Source organism: Papio anubis, chromosome 16 (assembly GCF_008728515.1).
Source record: "Papio anubis isolate 15944 chromosome 16, Panubis1.0, whole genome shotgun sequence".
Lineage (NCBI taxonomy): Eukaryota > Metazoa > Chordata > Mammalia > Primates > Cercopithecidae > Papio > Papio anubis.
Window position 1 is genome coordinate 85847701 of NC_044991.1, and position 20233 is coordinate 85867933.

The 20233-nt window shown below is 43.1% G+C and overlaps 2 protein-coding genes across 5 annotated transcripts in view; both read left to right on the forward strand.

The window, feature by feature from the left end:
- STX16 (syntaxin 16) overlaps positions 1 to 12434 on the forward strand; it is a 28859-nt gene extending 16425 nt beyond the window's left edge. For all 4 annotated transcript variants that reach the window (XM_009215858.4, XM_009215860.4, XM_003904553.5 and 1 more), the window contains 7 exons: positions 470 to 577; positions 971 to 1111; positions 2285 to 2447; positions 3507 to 3598; positions 4153 to 4296; positions 6192 to 6272; positions 9094 to 12434. In XM_009215858.4, coding sequence (XP_009214122.1) covers positions 470 to 577; positions 971 to 1111; positions 2285 to 2447; positions 3507 to 3598; positions 4153 to 4296; positions 6192 to 6272; positions 9094 to 9198 — 834 coding nt within the window. In that variant the 3' untranslated portion in view covers positions 9199 to 12434. The remainder of the gene's footprint in view (positions 1 to 469; positions 578 to 970; positions 1112 to 2284; positions 2448 to 3506; positions 3599 to 4152; positions 4297 to 6191; positions 6273 to 9093) is intronic.
- NPEPL1 (aminopeptidase like 1) overlaps positions 6186 to 20233 on the forward strand; it is a 40099-nt gene continuing 26051 nt past the window's right edge. The window contains exon 1 of the mRNA XM_031656864.1: positions 6186 to 6272. The gene's annotated coding sequence lies outside the window, so the exon portion shown is untranslated. The remainder of the gene's footprint in view (positions 6273 to 20233) is intronic.

Sequence of the window (20233 nt, forward strand, 5' to 3'; positions counted from 1 at the left end):
AGTAAACCTTGCTACTATTGAGCATTTTGTAGTTGTTTCATTTACCACCTAGTTTTGTTTTTTTTTCCACTTGTAACTGATCACACGAATCATTGCGGTTCTTGCGGTTCTATCACAGTACTAGTACTAAGAGGTATTTATTTTAAGGATCTATTGTTGACTTTTTCATTACATTTCTATAGCCAGATCAAGTCAAATTCACGTTCTCAAGTATATCCAAGGAAATTAAGAGCTGGTGCATGAAAAGATAGTTGAACAATCCAAATCCTAGCAGTTATCAAAAGCAAGTTTATAATACAGGCAAGTGCATTCACTCCTTTCTATATATTTTCAAGGAGCGACATTTAAGAGAGAGTAAACATTCACTCCTTTCTGTATCTTTTCAGGGAGCAACATTTAAGAGAGTAAGAGTATTTGTATCTAAATTAGATTGGAATAATTTTTTTCCTGTCCCTTTACTTTCCTGTAGCTTGCTGATGACCGTATGGCACTTGTGTCAGGCATCAGCTTAGATCCAGAAGCAGCAATTGGTGTGACAAAACGGTCACCTCCTAAATGGGTGGATGGAGTGGATGAAGTAAGTTGCATGTTAGTTTCATACCATCTTGTTTTTTTAAGTAATTATGACAATGTATTTTAAGATATCTGTCATATAAACGAATTTGGCCGCACTTGAATGTATATTTCTAGAAATACTTCAGGTTAAGTTGTCTTTGTGTGTGTTAATGATTTTAGCTTTAGTTTTAACACTGGTAGTAACTACCTGAATTATAGGAATAAATTGAAAACCATGCAACAAGGAAGAATGCTATGTGATTTTCTGGTAATTTGAATTAAAGCTGCTCACACATCAGCAAGCCAACAAGTTTGCTGAAGACCAAATTCTGTATGCTGAGTGTAGCTGATTGTCTCGGAGGCAGACCAATAGCTTGCCTGGCATCAGTGGAGTTCTGTGACTTCATTTGCTTAGATTCAGTATGATGTTGGCCGGATTAAGCAGAAGATGAAAGAATTGGCCAGCCTTCATGACAAGCATTTAAACAGACCCACCCTGGATGACAGCAGTGAAGAGGAACATGCCATTGAGATAACTACCCAAGAGATCACTCAGGTGAGGAGTGCAAGTGAGTCCTGGGGAAACCAGTGAGCCTTCTCATGGCAATCTCAGAAACTAGAGTGTTACTCAAAGTCAGTCTCCTGGAGTTCATTTCCCAACCCGAAGTTCTCAAAGGGACCTCAGTAGGCCCAGAAGTCCTCCAACTGTCAGCGTAGGTACCTGTGAGGCCTTGGAGGTGTGGGGACTGTTTTTCAATTGTTGGCAGATACTACTGTGGACTGATAAAGTAATAAAGTAAATATGAAATTTCAAACATTATCGAGTTCAATCTTTTGATTTTAAAATGTATAGCTAATATCGTATACTAGTGGTAAGAAATTTTAATGCTAAAATATAGTCCTCATAATTGAAAAAACAGTAGCCTAGAAAAAATTTTTATAAAATACTAAATTTGATTAATTTTAAAATAATAGGACTAGTGTTTAAACTTCAGTGTTTACATTTTTTACTTAAGTCTCCTGGGTGCTAATTATCAGAGGAATATGGTGCTTTGAGAAAAGCCCTGGGGTTTTGGAATGTTTGAAACCTGACTCTTACCAGTTTAACAGTTACATGATTCTCATTTAATCCCTCTGACTCTAGTGTTCTCATCTGTAAAATGGGACTAATAATAATAGTACCATCCTCATAGGATGCTTGTTAGGGATTAAATGAGAGGAATGCAATAATAATATGATATATGATAATACAGGTTGAACATTCCTAATCTGAAAATCTGAAATCCAAAATGCTCCAAAATTTGAAACTTTTTTTTGAGTGCCAATATGACACTCAAAGGAAATGTTCATTGGAGCATTTTGGATTTCGAATTTTCAGATTGGGGTATTCAACTAGTAGGTATTCTGCAAATATTCGAAAATCTCCCAAAATTTGAAATCCTAAACATTGTCGATCCCAAGCATTTCGGATGAGGGATACTCAGCCTGTCTAACGTGATACGTGAGCAGCTGGGCACACAGCAGGCCTTACACGGCAGGAGCTGAAGTCTAGTGAAATCTTTCTGTGTGTATAAATTAAGCCACAGATTCCTTTTATCTGTTCACCTTTCTCTAAACCAGCCTGAGTGAACAGAGCCTCTCACTTCTCTCTCTGGCTTGTGATGATGGCAGTGTTAGCAGAGGGGCTTCTCTCCCAGGCTTGCCCTGAGCCTCGGGCTTGTTCTCTTAGCTCTTCCACAGGTGCCAGCGTGCCGTGCAGGCCCTGCCGAGCCGGGCCCGGGCCTGCTCCGAGCAGGAGGGGCGGCTGCTTGGGAACGTGGTGGCCTCGCTGGCGCAGGCCCTGCAGGAACTCTCCACCAGCTTCCGGCACGCACAGTCGGGCTACCTCAAACGTGAGTGCTGCCCGGGCCTAGTGAAGGGATTTTGAGTAAGAAAAGCACTTTATGTTTTCTTTTTTGCGACTAATTTTTCATTTAGTCCAATACCTTTCATTGTTACCTTTTGAACACGTTCACACCTTATGCAATAAAGGGAAGCCTCCTCCTCATGTGAAACCCTGGCTTGGAATGAAGGCACAGCATGGGGTACCAACCAAGGCTGGGGGAGGGCACCAAGATAGTTCAGCATCTCAGCAAACAAAATTTGTTTTGTGTCAAGCTGCAAGAATTTGAAAATCAAGCACATTTTAAAAACCTGTTGTTTTCTAGATGTTGGGGTTTGGGAGAGCTGCTCTTCAATAGGTAAAAAGCAGTTGTTATTACTGAAAGCCACGTATTTGCATAACAACCAAAGTGTTGGAGAGCGCCTGAGAAACCCTCCCCAGGGTTCTTGAAACACTTCCTCTGCTGGCACCATGGGTTTCACCCAACAGACCTTTCCTTCCCAATAGTGCAAAGCCAGATTTCAGCTCTCTTCTTATTCTCATCACCCTGTAAACTGGGTTTTTTAAAAATTGCCATTGTAATCAATAAAGTCCCCACATACTCCAAAAAAAACTTCAGTTCACCCTCCCTCTGACAACTGGCACATTTGTATTTTAATTTTATTACTTCCAAAATTTGATTAGGGCCATATGGAATTCTTATTAGAGATGCTTCTAGAGAGAAATACTGATTTTTTTTTTTAATGTTTTGTAACAGCAGTTAGATTAAATATTTCTGTTTCACTTAGAAATTCTCAGATGGTTGTGTCATTTTTGTCTTGGCATCAAGTGAATTGTGCACATTTACACTGTGACTTTGTCTTGAATAATCCCAAATGCCTGCATATTGTTGTATGTTTGTAATTCTTTACTCTCCCTCCACCCTCACTGGAGTTAGGCTTCTTTAAAGCGGCTAAGAATATCTCAATTTTGACTGTTGGAGTTTACTCTAGAATTCCCCCTTTTAATGGTAGAACAATACCCAGGATGGTCTACATATTCAAGTAAGGTGAATTCCTATCTGTGATAGGCATGAAGAATCGAGAGGAAAGATCCCAGCATTTTTTCGACACATCAGTACCACTAGTGGATGATGGAGACGATCATACTCTTTACCATCGGGTATGTGAGTGGCTGCAAAGCTGATTACTGTGTCTGTGCACCCCATTCTGCTGCTCTCTCCTCCTAGACCTCGAACTTCTGCACAGTGTCAATGGATTGGTACAGTTGACTTGTATATTCATCAAGTTGTTTTTGCAGCAGGTAGAAGAACAGCCATACTGTTTGTTCCTTTCCAAAGGCCACAGAGAGACCTTGTAATCTGCTTTCCAGAGCCTTTGGGAAAGTGGTCAACACCCTGCCTTCTTAGGAAGGGCCCAGAGAAGTAGAGGGCTATCCCAGGGGTTTTGTTTATCTGCCCTTGCAGAGTTGCAGACGTGGGCTTCTGTCTTCCCTGCTATGGCCTCAGAGCTTTAGATCCTGCTGGCTTAGGGAGTTTGAATCTTTCCTGTTAGGGAAAAATAAGTGCTTGCTTATTATTTATGTGCTTTGTAGAAATATTTTCAGAATTCATTTTCTTTAAATTATTGTCTTTAAATTATATCTAAACAAGTACACCATAGCTTTCCTGAGAGGGGAAAACAATCTATCCAACAAATTGTGCACTATTTTGCTAGGGTTTTACAGATGACCAGTTAGTTCTGGTGGAGCAGAACACACTGATGGTGGAAGAGCGGGAACGAGAGATTCGCCAGATTGTACAATCCATTTCTGACCTGAATGAAATATTCAGGGACTTAGGAGCGATGATTGTAGAACAGGTATGTGAGCTGGCCTTCCTCGTGAATAGGTTTTCCTGCCATACTATCTGTGCCTTCTTTTTCCTGTACTCCTTTCAGGGAAGAAAATTGGAGCCAATTCCCCCAACGTGTGTGTGCACCTGTCATTTTATATGTGTGTGTGTGTGTGTACACACACACACATATGTTTATGAATATATACATAGCATCCCTAATCAGAAAATATGAAGTTCAGAATGCTCCAGAATTCGAAACTTTTTGAGTGTTGATATGATGCCACAAGTGGAAAATTCCTACACAAGACCTCATGTGACAGGTTGCAGTCAAAACTTTGTTTTATGCACAAAACTAGTAAAAATATTGTAGCCGAGTGCGGTGGCTCACACCTGTAATCCCAGCACTTTGGGAGGCTGAGGCAGGTGGATCACCTGAGGTCAGCAGTTCGAGACCAGCCCGGTCAACATGGTGAAACCCTGTCTCTGCTAAAAATACAAAAAAATTAGCTGGGCATGGTGGCAGGTGCCTGTAATCCCAGCTACTCAGGAGGCTGAGGCAGGACAATTGCTTGAACCTGGGAGGTGGAGGTTGCGGTGAGCCGAGATTGCACCATTGCACTCCAGCCTGGGCAATAAGAGTGAAACTGTCTCAAAATATATATATATAAAATATAAAATTACTTTCAAGCCATGTATATAAGGTATATGAAATATTAATGAATTTTGTGTTTAGACTTCGGTCCCATCCAGAATATCTCATTATGTGTATGCAAATATTCCAAAATCTAAAAAACATCCCCAATCCAAAATACTTCTGGTCTCAAGCGTTTCAGATAAGGGACACTCAGCCTGAAGATGTGTGTATTTACAAAATTATATACATAGGCTACTGTCATTCCCTATAAGAATATTAATCTTTTTTTGATAAAAAATAAATAGAAGTTCTAATATTCTCTTCCCATGCCTCGAGGGTACTCATGTGAGCACCCTACTGTAGAGACCGTGTTGACTCTGACCAAGCTCAGCAATGATTCTGATAATATAGAAGATTTCCCTTCTAATTTTGGCAGGTTATTGTGTAATGGCGATTGGAACCACTAGCTTTCAAGTAGAATTAAATTGTTGTTCACTGTTAAAATCTGATTAGGGCATTTTATTATCTTGCCAGCAGGGATTTGGGTCCTGATCCCCCTGAAACCAACTGCAGAATGGAGTGTTCAGGCTCTGGAAGATCCAGTTACATTAATTACTCCAGCGGTTCCCAGTGAACTGCTCTCTCTTCTTATCCAACATGTTTCCAATAAAAGCTCTGTTCTTCCTCATAGCCCAGTGTCTACTTCTTCCAATTTGTATTAAGAGATTAAACAATTAAACATCTTCCCCTTGAGTCCAAATTTTTAATTTTAGGTGGTAGACTGGAGTTTACCATTTTCTGCTCTGACCCATAGAGATGTGTATCCACGTTTACAGACATGATAGTCAATTTGCAGGTCTACTCATAACAGGGTCGAGCTTACCTGGTGGTCTCTGCTTACTTGAATCCAAGTATGTAGACAGCAAAGGGGCACAGAGCTTCTGTGCTGGTCAGAGCCTCTGTCCACTGAACCATATATTGTTTAAGGCCCCAGTAAGTCTGAATATGGCATATTCTATGGTAACTGAAACTAATAAGGAAACCTCAATCTGTCAGTACTTCTTTCTCGTGAGCTAGACGTGATGGCAGTAACCAGCACTCTGCCATCAAGCTCCTGACACCAATTGAGGGTGAACTCCAGAGCCCTCCGTGTGTACCTGCAGCATACAGGGAAAGAAAATATCATCTTATGGATGCTGATGTCTGTAATTTGCATATCTCATTTTTGATGTTCAATTTTCACAGTTGCCATTGTTGATTGTCTGTAACTGTTATTTATTACCTAGGGTACCGTCCTTGATAGAATTGACTATAACGTTGAACAGTCCTGTATCAAAACCGAAGATGGCTTGAAACAGCTTCACAAGGTAATAACATGTCTTTCAAAAGTTGGGAATTTTAGGAACTATTTTCAAATAATCAAGAATTGGTAAGAAGGTTCTCTTCCACCATAACGATCTTCAGCATTCTTGTCTGTGTTGTCCACTCTCAATACAGTAGTGTAAAAAGGGATTCGTCATTTCATTTAAAGCCAGTTGTGGGGTCTGTTGCCGTTTTATTGTAGTTAATGATTCCAGGTGTATCTCACACTTAAATCCAAAATTGCCAAGAACCCCTTTTTGTGACAGTAAATTCTAAAGGAATTGGAGTTCTTCCTTTTAGAAAATATTTCATTCTTTTTTGATGCTTCTCGTTTTAGGAAATCAGTTGGGCATTTGCTAAAATATGTGTTGAAAATCTGTGTGCTTGTTGCCACTGACTTGGGCCTCTCTTGTTGTGACACATTTCTGATGAATTGCTCGTGGAGAATCATTCTGGAGAAGATAAAAATCTAATATCTCTTTTAATTATCACAGCATATCTGTATATTACCTTGAGAAAAGAGAAGTTTGTTGAAGTGAGAGTAGAGTAGTGATTCTTTTATTCTGTGCTAATAAGGCAGCTGTTCCAGGGATGTTTTTGTGTTTTTTTTTTTTTTTTTTTTTTTGAGAAGGAGTCTCGCTCTGTCGCCCAGGCTGGAGTGCAATGGTGCGATCTTGGCTCACTGCAAGCTCCGCCTCCCGGGTTCACGCCATTCTCCTGCCTCAGCCTCCTGAGTAGCTGGGACTACAGGCGCCGCCACCACGCCCGGCTAGTTTTTTGTATTTTTAGTAGAGATGGGGTTTCACCATGTTAGCCAAGATGGTCTCGATCTCCTGACCTTATGATCTGCCCACCTCAGCCTCCCAAAGTGCTGGGATTACTGGCATGAGCCACCGTGCCTGGCCTCAGGGATGTTTTTTATGATATTCTTTCTTTTAAAAAAATAGATGGAAAGCATCTTAGGAATTTTATCAGTTATGAGAAACATGCATAAACTGCTGGAGACTCCCATATATAATTGGTTACATATTTTCTTTAAAAGGAATATAACAATACTTCACAAATTAAGTCATATCCATTTCCTTGTATCTTTGGGACTCAGTGGAGTTTCTAGCCATATAATGAGTGTTTTGCCATTTCACTATTGGACTACGCTACCATTTTTCTAAAATCAGTCGCTTCCTATACCAGAGATCACCCCATCTAACAGCAGTTTTGGGTTTACAAAAAGTCAGCCCTTGCACCAGTCTAACCAGAAGCCCTGAGCTGTCTTATCAGGGGGCTTGTTGCCACGTGTGGGTGGATATGAGACTTCAGCCTATGGTGGGGAAGAGAAGTCTGACCTCGTCTATGCAGGGGTTTTTTAAGCATTTAGATTAATTTGGTTGCCAAGCCCTGTCTATTAAAAGTGAAAACTAACTTTAGTTTCTCACTCTGTAATACCCAGGTTCTGATGTGCTGCTGAATTATGCATTGGTTTTGAAGTTTCTTAAATAAAAACTAGTGAAATATGTTTTGTAATATAACACAGATAAAAGGAAAAGCTTTCTCTGCGGGAGTGAGCAAATCTAGTGGGAACTAAAAATTTTGTTTTAGATTCTACTTTATAAATCATTTTGAGAGGTTTTACAGTATATTATTTAGTACTGGCTTCCCTGGTGTTCTGGGTTACTTATTAGAAAAGTCAGCGTGCTCCATCTTCCCTCCAGCCACAAGGCTGTAGGCAGCACGCGCGACTGGCCGCGTGCTCGGCAGTCGGCTAGTCTAAGGGTGATTGAGCGTCGGGAGCTGCTCCCCATGACCGGACTCTCCGGTGCTCTTCCCTGCCTGATGTTTCCTCCTGGTGAATGAGGGGCTCCTCCAGGTGGCCGGGCAGGCTCAGGGAACAAGCCTACCGTAGGGGTTGGAGCAGGAGAGATTGCCATTCTCGCCAGGGCTGCCTTCCCACTGTCTCCTCCTCCCTCCTGTGCCATAGCAAGGTCTGGAAGAGGCAGCGCATGCTCTCTCTGGATGTGCCTCCCGGCGCCCTCTGAACTCTGCTGTCCTCTGGCTCTCCTTTCTCAGTGCTGTGTGTCTTTCGCCAGCCAGGCAGGGCCCTTTGGCATTTCTCCACCGGGCATGGTGGAGTTCCCGCGCTCCTGCCGAGCTTCCAGGATGCGGTGTTCGGGTGAAGAGATGTGCAGGGTGAGGCCTGGTGCCCAGATGGAGCTTGGAGAGCTCCTTTGCTATATTGTTAGCAGCACTGGGAGGATGCGCCTCAGAGGGATCTTTATGCGTATGACATCCATGGGGCACACGTGTGTTTTTATTTCAAACGATGAGTTCTTGTTTCCAAATTTAGGGGAGGTTGAAATGGGGCCTCTTTGGGCATCTGTTGCCTACCTGCCAGGTACGGTTCTCCAGCCCGTTGTTTCCTTCCGCGGTGAAGGAGCTGTGCCTTCGCTTCAAGAACACGGAGCAGGAACAGGCGGCCCTTGCTGCAGGGGCGCTTGCCACGGCCTGTAGGAGGAGAAGCAGGGAGAAGCACGCCCAGCTGTACACGGAAGCATGAGCTTTCACTTCCCTGTCAGCCTTTGTCTTAGTAGTAGGTTTCCGACAAGTCCATTTCCACGTCCAGGGTAAATAAGCAGCTCCGGGATCATGGGGCTCTTCCACTCCTGGTGATTGAATTCCCTGGGATTGATGGAGGGATTACAATCATGTAGCCTGTAGCAGAGACCTCAGTCACTGTGCCGAGAGATCTGGAAGCCTCATTCTGGAAACAAGTGGGACCTGATCTGGGATTTTGGGGAAAATGACGGCCTTTTTTCCCTCCTCTTTTTGTAGGCAGAACAGTATCAAAAGAAGAATCGGAAGATGCTTGTGATTTTAATATTATTTGTCATCATCATTGTGCTCATTGTTGTCCTCGTTGGCGTGAAGTCTCGATAAGTGGCATTGGGTTTTCGTGTGTGCCGCACGTGTGGATCTCCCGGGTGTGAGGGGCTTGGCCTGCGCCCCGCCAGCTGCCCACAGAAGTGCAGCCTCGAGGAATCCGAGGGCGTCCGGGCAGCGAACCTTACCATCCACAGACTCCTCCTCCCCTAGTCCTGCTCAAGCGGTCCGGGGAATGGGTTTTTGTTTTTCCTTCATTGTTGAGAATTTAAGAACCTTTGGTACTGCTGCACAATAGAGATTGAGTTCTGTGATCAGTTATAATATATATATTTTTTTTAGAAAGAGAAAATGAGCTGAGAGTTTACAGGCACTGCAGAAGCTGTTCAGTATTATATGTGTATATGCTATTTTTTTAGCAGCCATGTCTGAGCAGAATGTTAAAATAATTTTTGGAAAAATTTTCTTTAAACCATCTGGTTTTTAAGAAATTTGTTACCAAAAATTGATGAGTAGAGGCAAAGATGCCTCTTCATCTTTCTCTATATATTTTCCAGTTGAAAACAAACTAAGAAGTCCTTTAAGAATTTATAATCCGTTCCCCATTAACTTAATTTAGCTTTTCCATCACTGTTAATGATCAGAGTAACAAAGTGTGAAAAATAAGAAACCATCATTGATGTTAATTAACACATTTAGATAGGCCAGTTGAAACAGCTTCATAAGTTTAAATTAATTGTAAATGGAATATTCCTCATTTAAAATGTTTGCACTGCATTTTCTACTGTAAACCAAAAGAGGTTACTAAGCAAAACCACCTACATTTAAGTTAGTGATTTAAATGAATCTCACATTAAAAGAAAGCTTGACAGTGTTATGAAAGCCACCAGACTCAGCCAGTGTGTCCCCGTGGGTATCCCCAGCCATCCTTGCTCAATCCATGAGTTATATACTAACTACATAATGCCCTGTGCAAACCAGACTCTGTTTAATGAACTGTGAATTTACACAGAGGCCATTTTAAATGGGTCACCCCATTTAGGATTAGTGGATCTCAGATTATTAACCAAACATCACTCCATTTCAAAGTAAAATATTCCACCAGCGATTTGATTTATTGGCTGTTCCATTGCCTGCCGCTGAGCAATGCCCAGGAAGCAGGCACATTGCCAAGGACTGGGCGCATCTTGACTAGGAAGCTCCTCGTTTGTGTGAGCATGGGTTAGATCGCCAAAGTAGGACTTTGTCGTTTACCTACCTATTATCAATATGGTGCTTGAATATATTCGTATAACTGTAGAACAGTGTGGATAGTGATGGTAACTTTGAAGTTGTTCATGTTTTATTGGCCTTGTTTTAATTGACACCAGTAGAGTCTTAATGGTCTTTGTGTAAATTTTAATGGCTTTTCCATTGTTTTTGCTTCTCTTAAAAAGTTTAGGAAGAATATGACCTCATTAAATGTGTTTTATTTGGACCAGTCACATAAAGTATCTCTCTAGAATTGACTTTGAAGTTGTTTACAGAAATTTAAACTCAATTCCAGAGACTGAAGTTGTCCAAACAGCTCATGGGCTTAACGTCCAAACCCCTGCCCAGCCCTCCCTTTCCAAGTTGGTGCCACCTCCAGGTAGCCACTGGTTTTCTTATTACTGATGTGGCTGTGGAGTGGTAAGGACCTAGAGGGACCCTGGCATTTCAGGAAGCAGACCTGGTATTCCATGACAAGCATTGTTTAGGAAGGAGGGCTGGAGAATAAGAAGCCAGCACCTCATCAGCGGTTGAGAGTCACTGCAGGTGTCCTTTCATCCCGGCTGATTTTAACCCATGGTTGAGACGTTCCAAATTAGATCTGCTGCTCTTAGGAGTGGGGCTGTCCAAATTAGGGAACCTGCCTCAAAAACAGTCCACAGTGGCAATACCGGATTCCTGTTCAAGCTTTTTAAAGTGCTGAGTCTTATAAACCCCTGAAGGAAAATGACCCTTTAAGAGAGGATCATCATTTATTTATATTTATTTTCACCAAATAGGGTGATGAGGGTTGGTTTTTGTCCCCTCAACCCATTTGGGTAAAATAATGGATCTGATTAGAAATTGTTTTAAGGAGGGGCTGGGCGCGGTGGCTCACTCCTGTAATCCCAGCCTTTGGGAGGCCAAGGCAGGCGGATCATGAGGTCAAGAGTTCAAGACCAGCCTAGCCAACATGGTGAAACCCCATCTCTACTAAAAATACAAAAATTAGCTGGGCGTGGTGGGACACGCCTGTAATCCCAGCTACTCGGGAGGCTGAGGCAGGAGAATCGCTTGAACCCGGGAGGCAGAGGTTGTAGTGAGCCGAGATCACGCCACTGCACTCCAGCCTAGGTGACAGAGTGAGACTCCGTCTCAAAAAAAAAAAAAAATAGTTTTAAAGATCCCGTCTGGGTGGGAGAGCTGTCCCTTTCCACCTGAAGCCAGGGCACTGGTGCTATAACTGGTTTCCCAAGGTGGGAGAGAGACAGACCCAGCCTGGAGCTGGCCCCCGGGCCTGTGTGCTGACTTCTTGGAGTCCTCAAACCACTGTATTTTTCTGTTGAGCCTGTACTTGGGGAGAGATCAGTAGCATTTGAGGAAAAGAATCATGGTACGTCAGGGTTTCTTTCCCTTTACTCGCTGACAGCCATGGTCTGTGGGCACCTCATGCTTTTCCACACTCTGTTGGGCCATGGAGGTAATGATCACCCAGGCCAGTCTCTGCCTGGGATGCACCCTCTGAGAGGAGGCCTAGCAGGGCAGGCTCCCTCTGGGCATCCCTGGACGCATCTTCTGGACACATGCCTCCTTTAAAGTGTCCAGGGGTAGCTCAGGTTGAGTGGAGGTAGAAGGAGAAACAGACATGTTTACCATCCATTTTCCAAAGCTCCTGATCTTTCCCAAGATTGTAACTGAAAACTGCTGTCTCTTGTTTTGTTCGTTTTGGGGGTGGTGGTGCTGGCTGAGCCATGCTTGGGAAGTGATGTGTGTCTCTGATTTAACGGATTCACTGCTTTCTCTGCTAATTGAGAGAGCGTTATTTACATTATTTATTTGTTTTGACACCAGTGCTTTCAGTGTTTTATCCTAGCTAATAGCTTCTTAAAGGTAATAAAACCCTTCCAACCTAATTGGTCAGATAAGACTTTTTTTCTTGTATGCTTAAATAAAGCAATTAGTGAAGCGCTTCTATCCAAAATGACTTTTTTGTCCTTTTTTAAAACCAATTTACTGTTACTGGAAACTTTTTGTACAATAAAGCAATCATGCAGATTAAAGAACATCCTGTAATCCTAGTATTAATTTAACAATGGGTTCATGGTTTCTTCCAATGCATTTGTGTTAGGAGAGGGCCTGGCCAGTTTTGTGATCCTTTGGGCCCCTGACTGTTTTGTGCCTGAGGCCTTTGCCTCAGTGTCTGCAAGTTGATCTATCTAATGGATGCTTTCAAAGGGACAATCTGTTTGCTATCCAATATACAAAAAGAACAACTGCCGAAAAGGCAGATAATTATTTTTCTTATGAAAATATGTGCTTTATATACATACCAAGAAACATTTGGAAATCTTCAAATAAAACTGTGATGTGCCTTGTTGAGAAGCAGTTCTTACACACAGGCTCTAGGAGACTTAACTTTCTAAATGACATTTTTTCCTACTTTGTTACACCAAAAACTTCAGAGACAGTGTCTGCCAGTTGAACTCAAAGCCAAGACTATGTTTCCCCTTGATTGTGCCCGTCCTGGGGTCCTCCAAGGAGGACCTTTGTCCTGAAACTTGACTTTGATGCATATGTTTTGCTGGTGGGAGATGTGGACCTGAGTGATGGTAGGGGTATGTGGTTTCGTCACCAGAACTTACGCATACAAAAAATAGCAGCTGTCATGCCAGGTCTCCTTGGCGCACTTGGTGTTTGGTTTTGAGGTGCTGCGGTGACTCAACAGCAGTTCCTTTCAGAGCCTGTTGACAAACTACACAAAAGAAACAACCTCCTCTTGCGCTCTCACCTTGTTTTTTGTTTAGAAATTACATTTCCCCAACTCACATGTTGGCCACTGGCTCTGTCCAAGAATCAAATCCACTCTGAAAGGAGAGACATTTGCCATAGGGTTCAAGAATATTCTGACCGGCAATGATACTTAATAACATTAAAGAAATCTTCCATCCCGAAGAGGACCACATAAAGGTACAACACCCATGTAACTGGTGACCTCTTGGGTTACGTTCTCAGTTACGTCTTTGGTGGCCCAGTCTTGAACCAGTGCTACAAGAGTATGCAGACACAATCCGAAGAAGCATTGCTGTCAGTGGAGAGCTGCAAGATGCCACCAATGACTTGGAGGCATGACTTGCCAGGAGGCCTGGAAGTGGGAGACCATTGGGGTGTCCCTTTGAATGCTCACTTTGATAGCAGGTAAACAGGCTGGATATAGATTTCCTCTGGAAATTTAGCGACCATCCTATAAGAAGTCTGATCCTGATCCAACGTTTGAGCAATCTAGAATCCTTCCAGGTCTGTCTGCCATAGTTCTGTAGCCACAACAAAATTTACCTAGCCTATTTTCCTAGCACCGTTTCTATCTAAATCTAATAGGAGAGCATGTCATTCTACATGTGGCCTTAATTTTGATCATCGGCATCCCTTACCCTAGTTAAGCCATGTGGGACCATGTGGAGAGAGCTTTTCACAGAAGGGATATCCCTAGTTGGGTGTAGGGAAGACAGCTCATAACAAAGACTTCCTGCTTCTCTGTGGTTCTAATTCATCAATCAGTTATGTTAAGTTTCCATTCTAAGATTTAGGTAGGCAGACCTGGTTCATCCAGCATGAGCTATATTTCAGAACTTAGCACTGTGCATGCACATGAATGCATGCCTAGAATTGTATATCTTGGTGTATATTGGCTCTTAAAAACTAATTTTCTTGGCTGAGCGCAGAGGCTCACACCTATAATCCCAGTACTTTGGGAGGCCAAGGCAGATGTATCGCTTGAGGTCAGGAGCTCAAGACCAGCCTGGCCAACATAGTGAAATCCTGTCTCTACTAAAATACAAAAGTAAGCTGCGTGTGGTGGCACGTGCCTGTAAACCTAGGTATCAGGGAGGCTGAGGCAGGAGAATTGCTTGAACCCAGAAGGCAGAGGTTGCAGAGAGCCGAGATTGTGCCACTGCACTCCAGCCTGGGCAACAGAGCGAGACTCCATCTTTTAAAAAAAAAAAAGAAAAAAGCAGGGCACGGGGGCTCATGCTTGTAATCCCAGCACTTTGGGAGGCTGAGGCAGGTGGATTATGACGTCAGGAGATTGAGACCATCCTGGCTAACACAATGAAACCCCATCTCTACTAAAAATACAAAAAATTAGCCGGGCATGGTGGTGGGCACCTGTAGTCCCAGTTACTTGGCAGGCTGAGGCAGGAGAATGGGGTGAACCCGGGAGGCGGAGCTTGCAGTCAGCCGAGATCTCACCACTGCACTCCAGCCTGGGCGACAGAGTGAGACTCTGTCTCAAAAACAGAAAGCAAACAAAAAACTTAATTTTCTTGGCCACCCAGACTCCACTTCTAACCTTGTTGCCTGATGGTTTTGTTTAATTCTGTTTTGAAAACAACCTCCTCCCAAGTGATGGGTATTAGAAGGAACTAATGAGAGCTCTGGGTGCAAGCAGAGACTTTCAGCACGTGTGAAAGTGCTTCTGATTTAGGACTCAGAGTTAGATGGTGGGTGTCAGCTGTGTGTCTTGTCCCCAGCTCCATGCCACCCTCGGACAGACGTCATGGTACCAGTCTATGACCAGGCTTTCTTACTACACAAAGGGACATTCTATGGAGTCAAATGGCAGAGACTTGTGTACAATTATCTGGTCAATTGAGGCAAAAGAAAATAATCATTTGTCCAATTGTCCAAATTAGCTCTCTGGACTGTCCTGAATGCTCAGGGTAACTGTGTGGTTCTCCACTTCAGTTCCGTAATCTGGCTAAGATGGACCATTTAAATGAGGCTCCATTCAACACAATGCACATTTAAATGAGGCTCAGTTACAAGAGACCACTGGGCTTAGCATTTTCTGTTTGTCAACTACAATTCTATAATTGCTTTTAGCTAATCATCCAAATGATTACATGTTGTGGAGGCAGAAGACCCTCGTTATGCATCATTTGGTCTATTTTTCTCAGAGGAAGTGCTGAGGGATTAAATGTGTGTGTGTGTGTGTGTGTGTGTGTGTGTTTAACTTGGTGTTCTGACTCAGGACACCATAATAGACCTCCATTTTCATCAACTGTGGGGGAATGAGAACAACTCCCCCCATCCCAACATCCCCCTTTTCCAGAGGGGGAAACTGAGACCCAAGATTCCGTCTTGCCAAAGCCACAGAACTAGAACTAGAATCGTCAGCTTTCTGATTTCCAGATCAGGACTATTTCTGCTTATGCCATTTTAATTTTTCATTTCTTTCCATAAAATTAAATGACCTTCCTCAAGAAAGATTTAATGGTCAAGATGCGATTTGGTAAAAAGCTTCCTCAAGGATTTTTTTCTTATTACAAAGATGAGACTGGCTGAGGCTGAGAGAGATTTGCAAACAGTGGTATGTCATTATCCCCAGCTCAGTTTTTTGTGTAATTGGTGTGAAGAGATTGCTGCTGATGAATCAGCCTGCTGCTCAACGGAAAATGATGATTCTTTTGTGACGTGACTTGGTGTACGTACGTGTATGTTTGTGGTTGTTTATGAAAGGTATGTGTGTACATAAAACGCTTATCAAGATGGATAATGTCATGTTAAAGTTGTAAATAATAAAAAATAGTCCTGAGCAAAACTGATTTTACAATTGCCTGAGAATGCAGCACTTCATTTCAACACTATGCGATGGCTAGAAATTGATTTTTTTTTTAAATCCAATTAAGCCTCAAGGTTGGTTATCCATTTAAAAGGTCGGATGAGTTAAACAATGACAGTACCTTCAGTTCGTGCTAATAAATTTACACAGAACTTCAGCACTTACATCGTGTGCCTCACGGAGGCATACATTTTGTATCTGCACAACACTGAGCTACCAAAGTCCCAGCAGTGGTACAGATACACCAGCAGGCCCTGGACCCCAACAGGGGCAGTCCCTGAGCTGACCACCGGCCCTATCACCTCTTCCACTTAGATCCCCGAAGCACCCCCTACCCAAGAGTGCTGAGTCCTTCCATCTACCTGGTCCCCTTTTCTGTGGTCCCAAGAGCACTGGGAGACGAAAAGTTGCCTCTCATTTAAAAGGGGGGAAAAAGATGTATTCACTACTTGGTTTCGTGTGCTGCCGAGTTTATAATGTAACAAATAAATCCTGTTTTAAAAACAGTGCTTTATAGTGTGTATTTACTGTGTATTCCTAGTGCTTAACGTTAAGAAAAAGACTTAAGCAGTAGTGGCTCCATACAATCCCAACACTTTGGGAGGCAGAGGCAGACAGATCACCTGAGGTCAGGAGTTCGAGACCAGCCACCCAACATGATGAGCCCATCTCTACTAAAAATACACGTTTGGCTGATTTTGTATTTTCAGTAGAGATGGGTTCACTGATAGTCAGGCTGATTTTGAAAACTCGACCTCAGAGTGACCTGCCTACCTCGACACCCTCCAAAATCTGAGATGAAACATAAACCTACATCAATCAATTCTTTTTGCTTTTAAAAGCTCTATATTCAGATACTGCAGATAGATGTATAATAAACACAAGGGTGTTTCTGGAAAAAAAGGTGACTCAGGTTTTTGAAGATTGAATCATTTTCAATGCTCTAGAGAAACATACTATGTAAAAGGATCCTATAACTGAAAGTTTTCCTAAAGAAAAGATTCCAGCAAAACAAACATTTAGCCCCTAATTTTGCTTTTCTATAAGTCTCCATTTTCTTATATTGAGTTTGCTTAAAGGAATGTGGAACCACATTTGGTCTGTTAATTATTTCTCTTTTCCTTCTCACAGCCTCCCTGTCCAAAGGCTCCAGGTCTTCAACATGCCCTTGAAAACTTTTGCAACTACAAACATAATTTTGCTGGTGTTCAGAAGTAAATAGAGTTTAGTTCCTGAGACATGAAGGTTATTGCTGTCTTACATTGTGTCCTTCCTGGGAGGATAATTTAGGCTGCTAGATTGTCAAGGGACCTCAGAGAGCAACTAGTTCAGCCTACTTGTTTTGTTGTTTTTTTTTTGAAATGGAGTCTTGCTGTGTCGCCTAGGCTGGAGTGAAATGGCGTGATCTCAGCTCACTGCAACCTCCGTCCCCCAGGTTCAAGCGATTCTCTTGCCTCAACCTCTGGAGTACCTGGGATGACAGGCATGTGCCACCATGCCTGGCTTTTTGTATTTGTAGTAGAGACAGGGTTTCTCCATGTTGGTCAGGCTGGTTTTGAACTCCTGACCTCAGGTGATCTGCCCACCTCAGCCTCCCAAAGTGCTGAGATTATAGGCATGAGCCACTGTGCCTGGCCCCGGCCCCCCTCATTTTATCGAGAGGTCCTAAAAACTGATGCTAGAAGAGATGTTTTTTGTTGTTAATAAATGATTCTGCTGGCACATTTTTATTAACACATTTTCTCATCCCACTGATACCAGAAAGTAAAGACACAGTACATGCAGATGAGGCTACCAAATGTGCTTTTCAAGCAAAGTGCAAAAGATGGCATGTAGTATGCTACCTTTCAAGATCCATGAATAATCTTGTTTTTTTTTTTTTCAGATAGAATCAGGAAAGATAAAAGCTAATAAAAACGGTTACATGTGGGGGTGAAAAAGGTTAGCTGTGGGGGTAAAAATACTACCTATGAAGGAGGACTGAGAAAAGGGGGGAAGGGCAGGGATGGGGAGACTCCTTTGAAAATTTCCTTTTTACAGGTGTGATTTGAATGATACAAAATGTTATATGTAGTCAAAAAGAAAATGTAGAAAAAAGGAAAATGGTGAACCCTTCTGTGAAGTACAGATTTATGAAACTAAATGTACATCAAATCAGTAAGCTGCACAAAAATCAAGTAAATGTGGAATATATCGCTGGGATATACTCTTAGGAACAAAAAGTTAAAACATCTTGAACTCTATGTTGTGGGTTTGTTGTCCGGAGCAGAGGCTATGGGGGAGTGTGGGAAACAGAGAGTGGGAAATCCTAGGAGGGACTGGGAACCAGGGTTCTCGCTGTGGCAGAGGGAGATGCAATTATGGAAGACAGGCAGGTGAGGAAAAGCCCTGTCATGTGGATTTGAATGGGAGGAATCAGTATCAACTCATGATGTTAAAGAAAATCTGATCCTTCCACATCCAAGAGGGCCAGGAGCAATGATGCCCAAGTGGCAGGAAGCATGCCCAGCACAAGAGCTTGGTCTCTAACTCTGAAGCTCTTGGCTCTAACCAACCTTTCCCCTCACTGAATGGAGCCAGGTTTCTTGGAGAAATGACTGACTCTGGATTTGGGTCAAGGAAAGAACAAAGTGAGCCTGTGATCATCTTACTTCTTTTTTTTTTTTTTTTTTGAGACGGAGTCTCACTGGTCGCCCAGGCTGGAGTGCAGTGGCGCAATCTTGGCTCACTGCAAGCTCCGCCTTCCAGGTTCACGCCATTCTCCTGCCTCAGCCTCTGGAGTAGCTGGGACGACAGGCGCCCGCCACCACGCCCAGCTAATTTTGTGTATTTTTAGTAGAGACGGGGTTTCATTAGCCAGGATGGTCTCGATCTCCTGACCTTGTGATCCACCCGCCTCGGCCTCCCAAAGTGCTGGGATCACAGGCGAGAGCCACCGCGCCCGGCCTGTGAGCATCTTACTGTTCCAGAAAGGACAAAGCCCTTGAAAACGGATAAGAACGCATCAAAAAGGAGGCTGCCTGATGCAGCTCTCATTGGCCTAAGTGGGTCCCCACTTGGGAGCAGTGACATTTGATGAGATGCACACACGTATGGGCTGTGGCAGGGCTGGCTTCATGGGTGTGCAGCCACCATGGGCCACATGGGCCCTGTGCCTGGTTTAGTGCTCAGCTGTTGCCATCTTGAAATTGTTTTTTGAAAGAGAGGCTCTGCATTTTCGTTTTGCACTGGACTCCACACATCACGCTGCCAGCCCTGGGGAGAGGGGGAAGGTCTTTGCTGAAGAACACCAGGTAATAAGTGTAGAAGGGAGGATAGAGCTGGAAAGTCACTCAACCAATACCTGATTCAGGCAGAAATCATCACTGGATACTGAAGACATTCAGGAAAAGGTGGTTGGGACCCAGAAGGTTCTTAGTCTCAAAGTGTCACTCCATGGATTATAAAGAGGAAATTATTTTAATTCAATTAATTATAAAAGGGGGAAATACACTTTTACCATGAAGAGATCTGGCAGACCCCACTTGCCCAATGATGGGGGACACTTAGATTATGTGCCTCCTGATGAGGTTCGATGGGAACCATAACCTGTATTTTTGCCAAAAAAGTTCAACCCAAATCTAACGAAACAGACGAACCCAGATGGTGAGAGCTTCTGTAGGACATAGCAGTGCGTGAAAGAACGGTAAGGACTGTTCTGGATTAAAGCAGGCCAGAGAGCCTTCACAACCAAACGCAATGCCTTATTTGGATTCTGGATTTAAAAAGAAAAAGCCATGAAGGACAAGGGGACAATTGAAGTTTCATTGCAAACTGTATACTGGATAATAGTATTGTTTCAATGTTAAATTTCATGGGTATGATCAGCACATGATCATGATTATGTGGGCTCGTGTCCTTGTTTTTTTTTTTTTTTTCTGAGATAGAGTCTTGCTCTTGTTGCCCAGACTGGATTGCAATGGCGCAATCTCGGCTCACTGCAAACTGCACCTCCCAGGTTCAAGCGATTCTCTTGTCTCAGCCTCCCGAGTAGCTGGGATTACAGGCGCATGCCACCACGCCTGGCTGATTTTTGTATTTTTAGCAGAGACGGGTTTTCACCATGTTGGCTGGGCTGGTCTTGAACTCCTGACCTCAGGAGATCTGCCTGTCTCGGCCTCCCAAAGTGCTGGGATTACAGGCATGAGCCACCGCGCCCAGCTGGTGTCCTTGTTCTTAAGACATACGCAGTGAGGTAGGGGT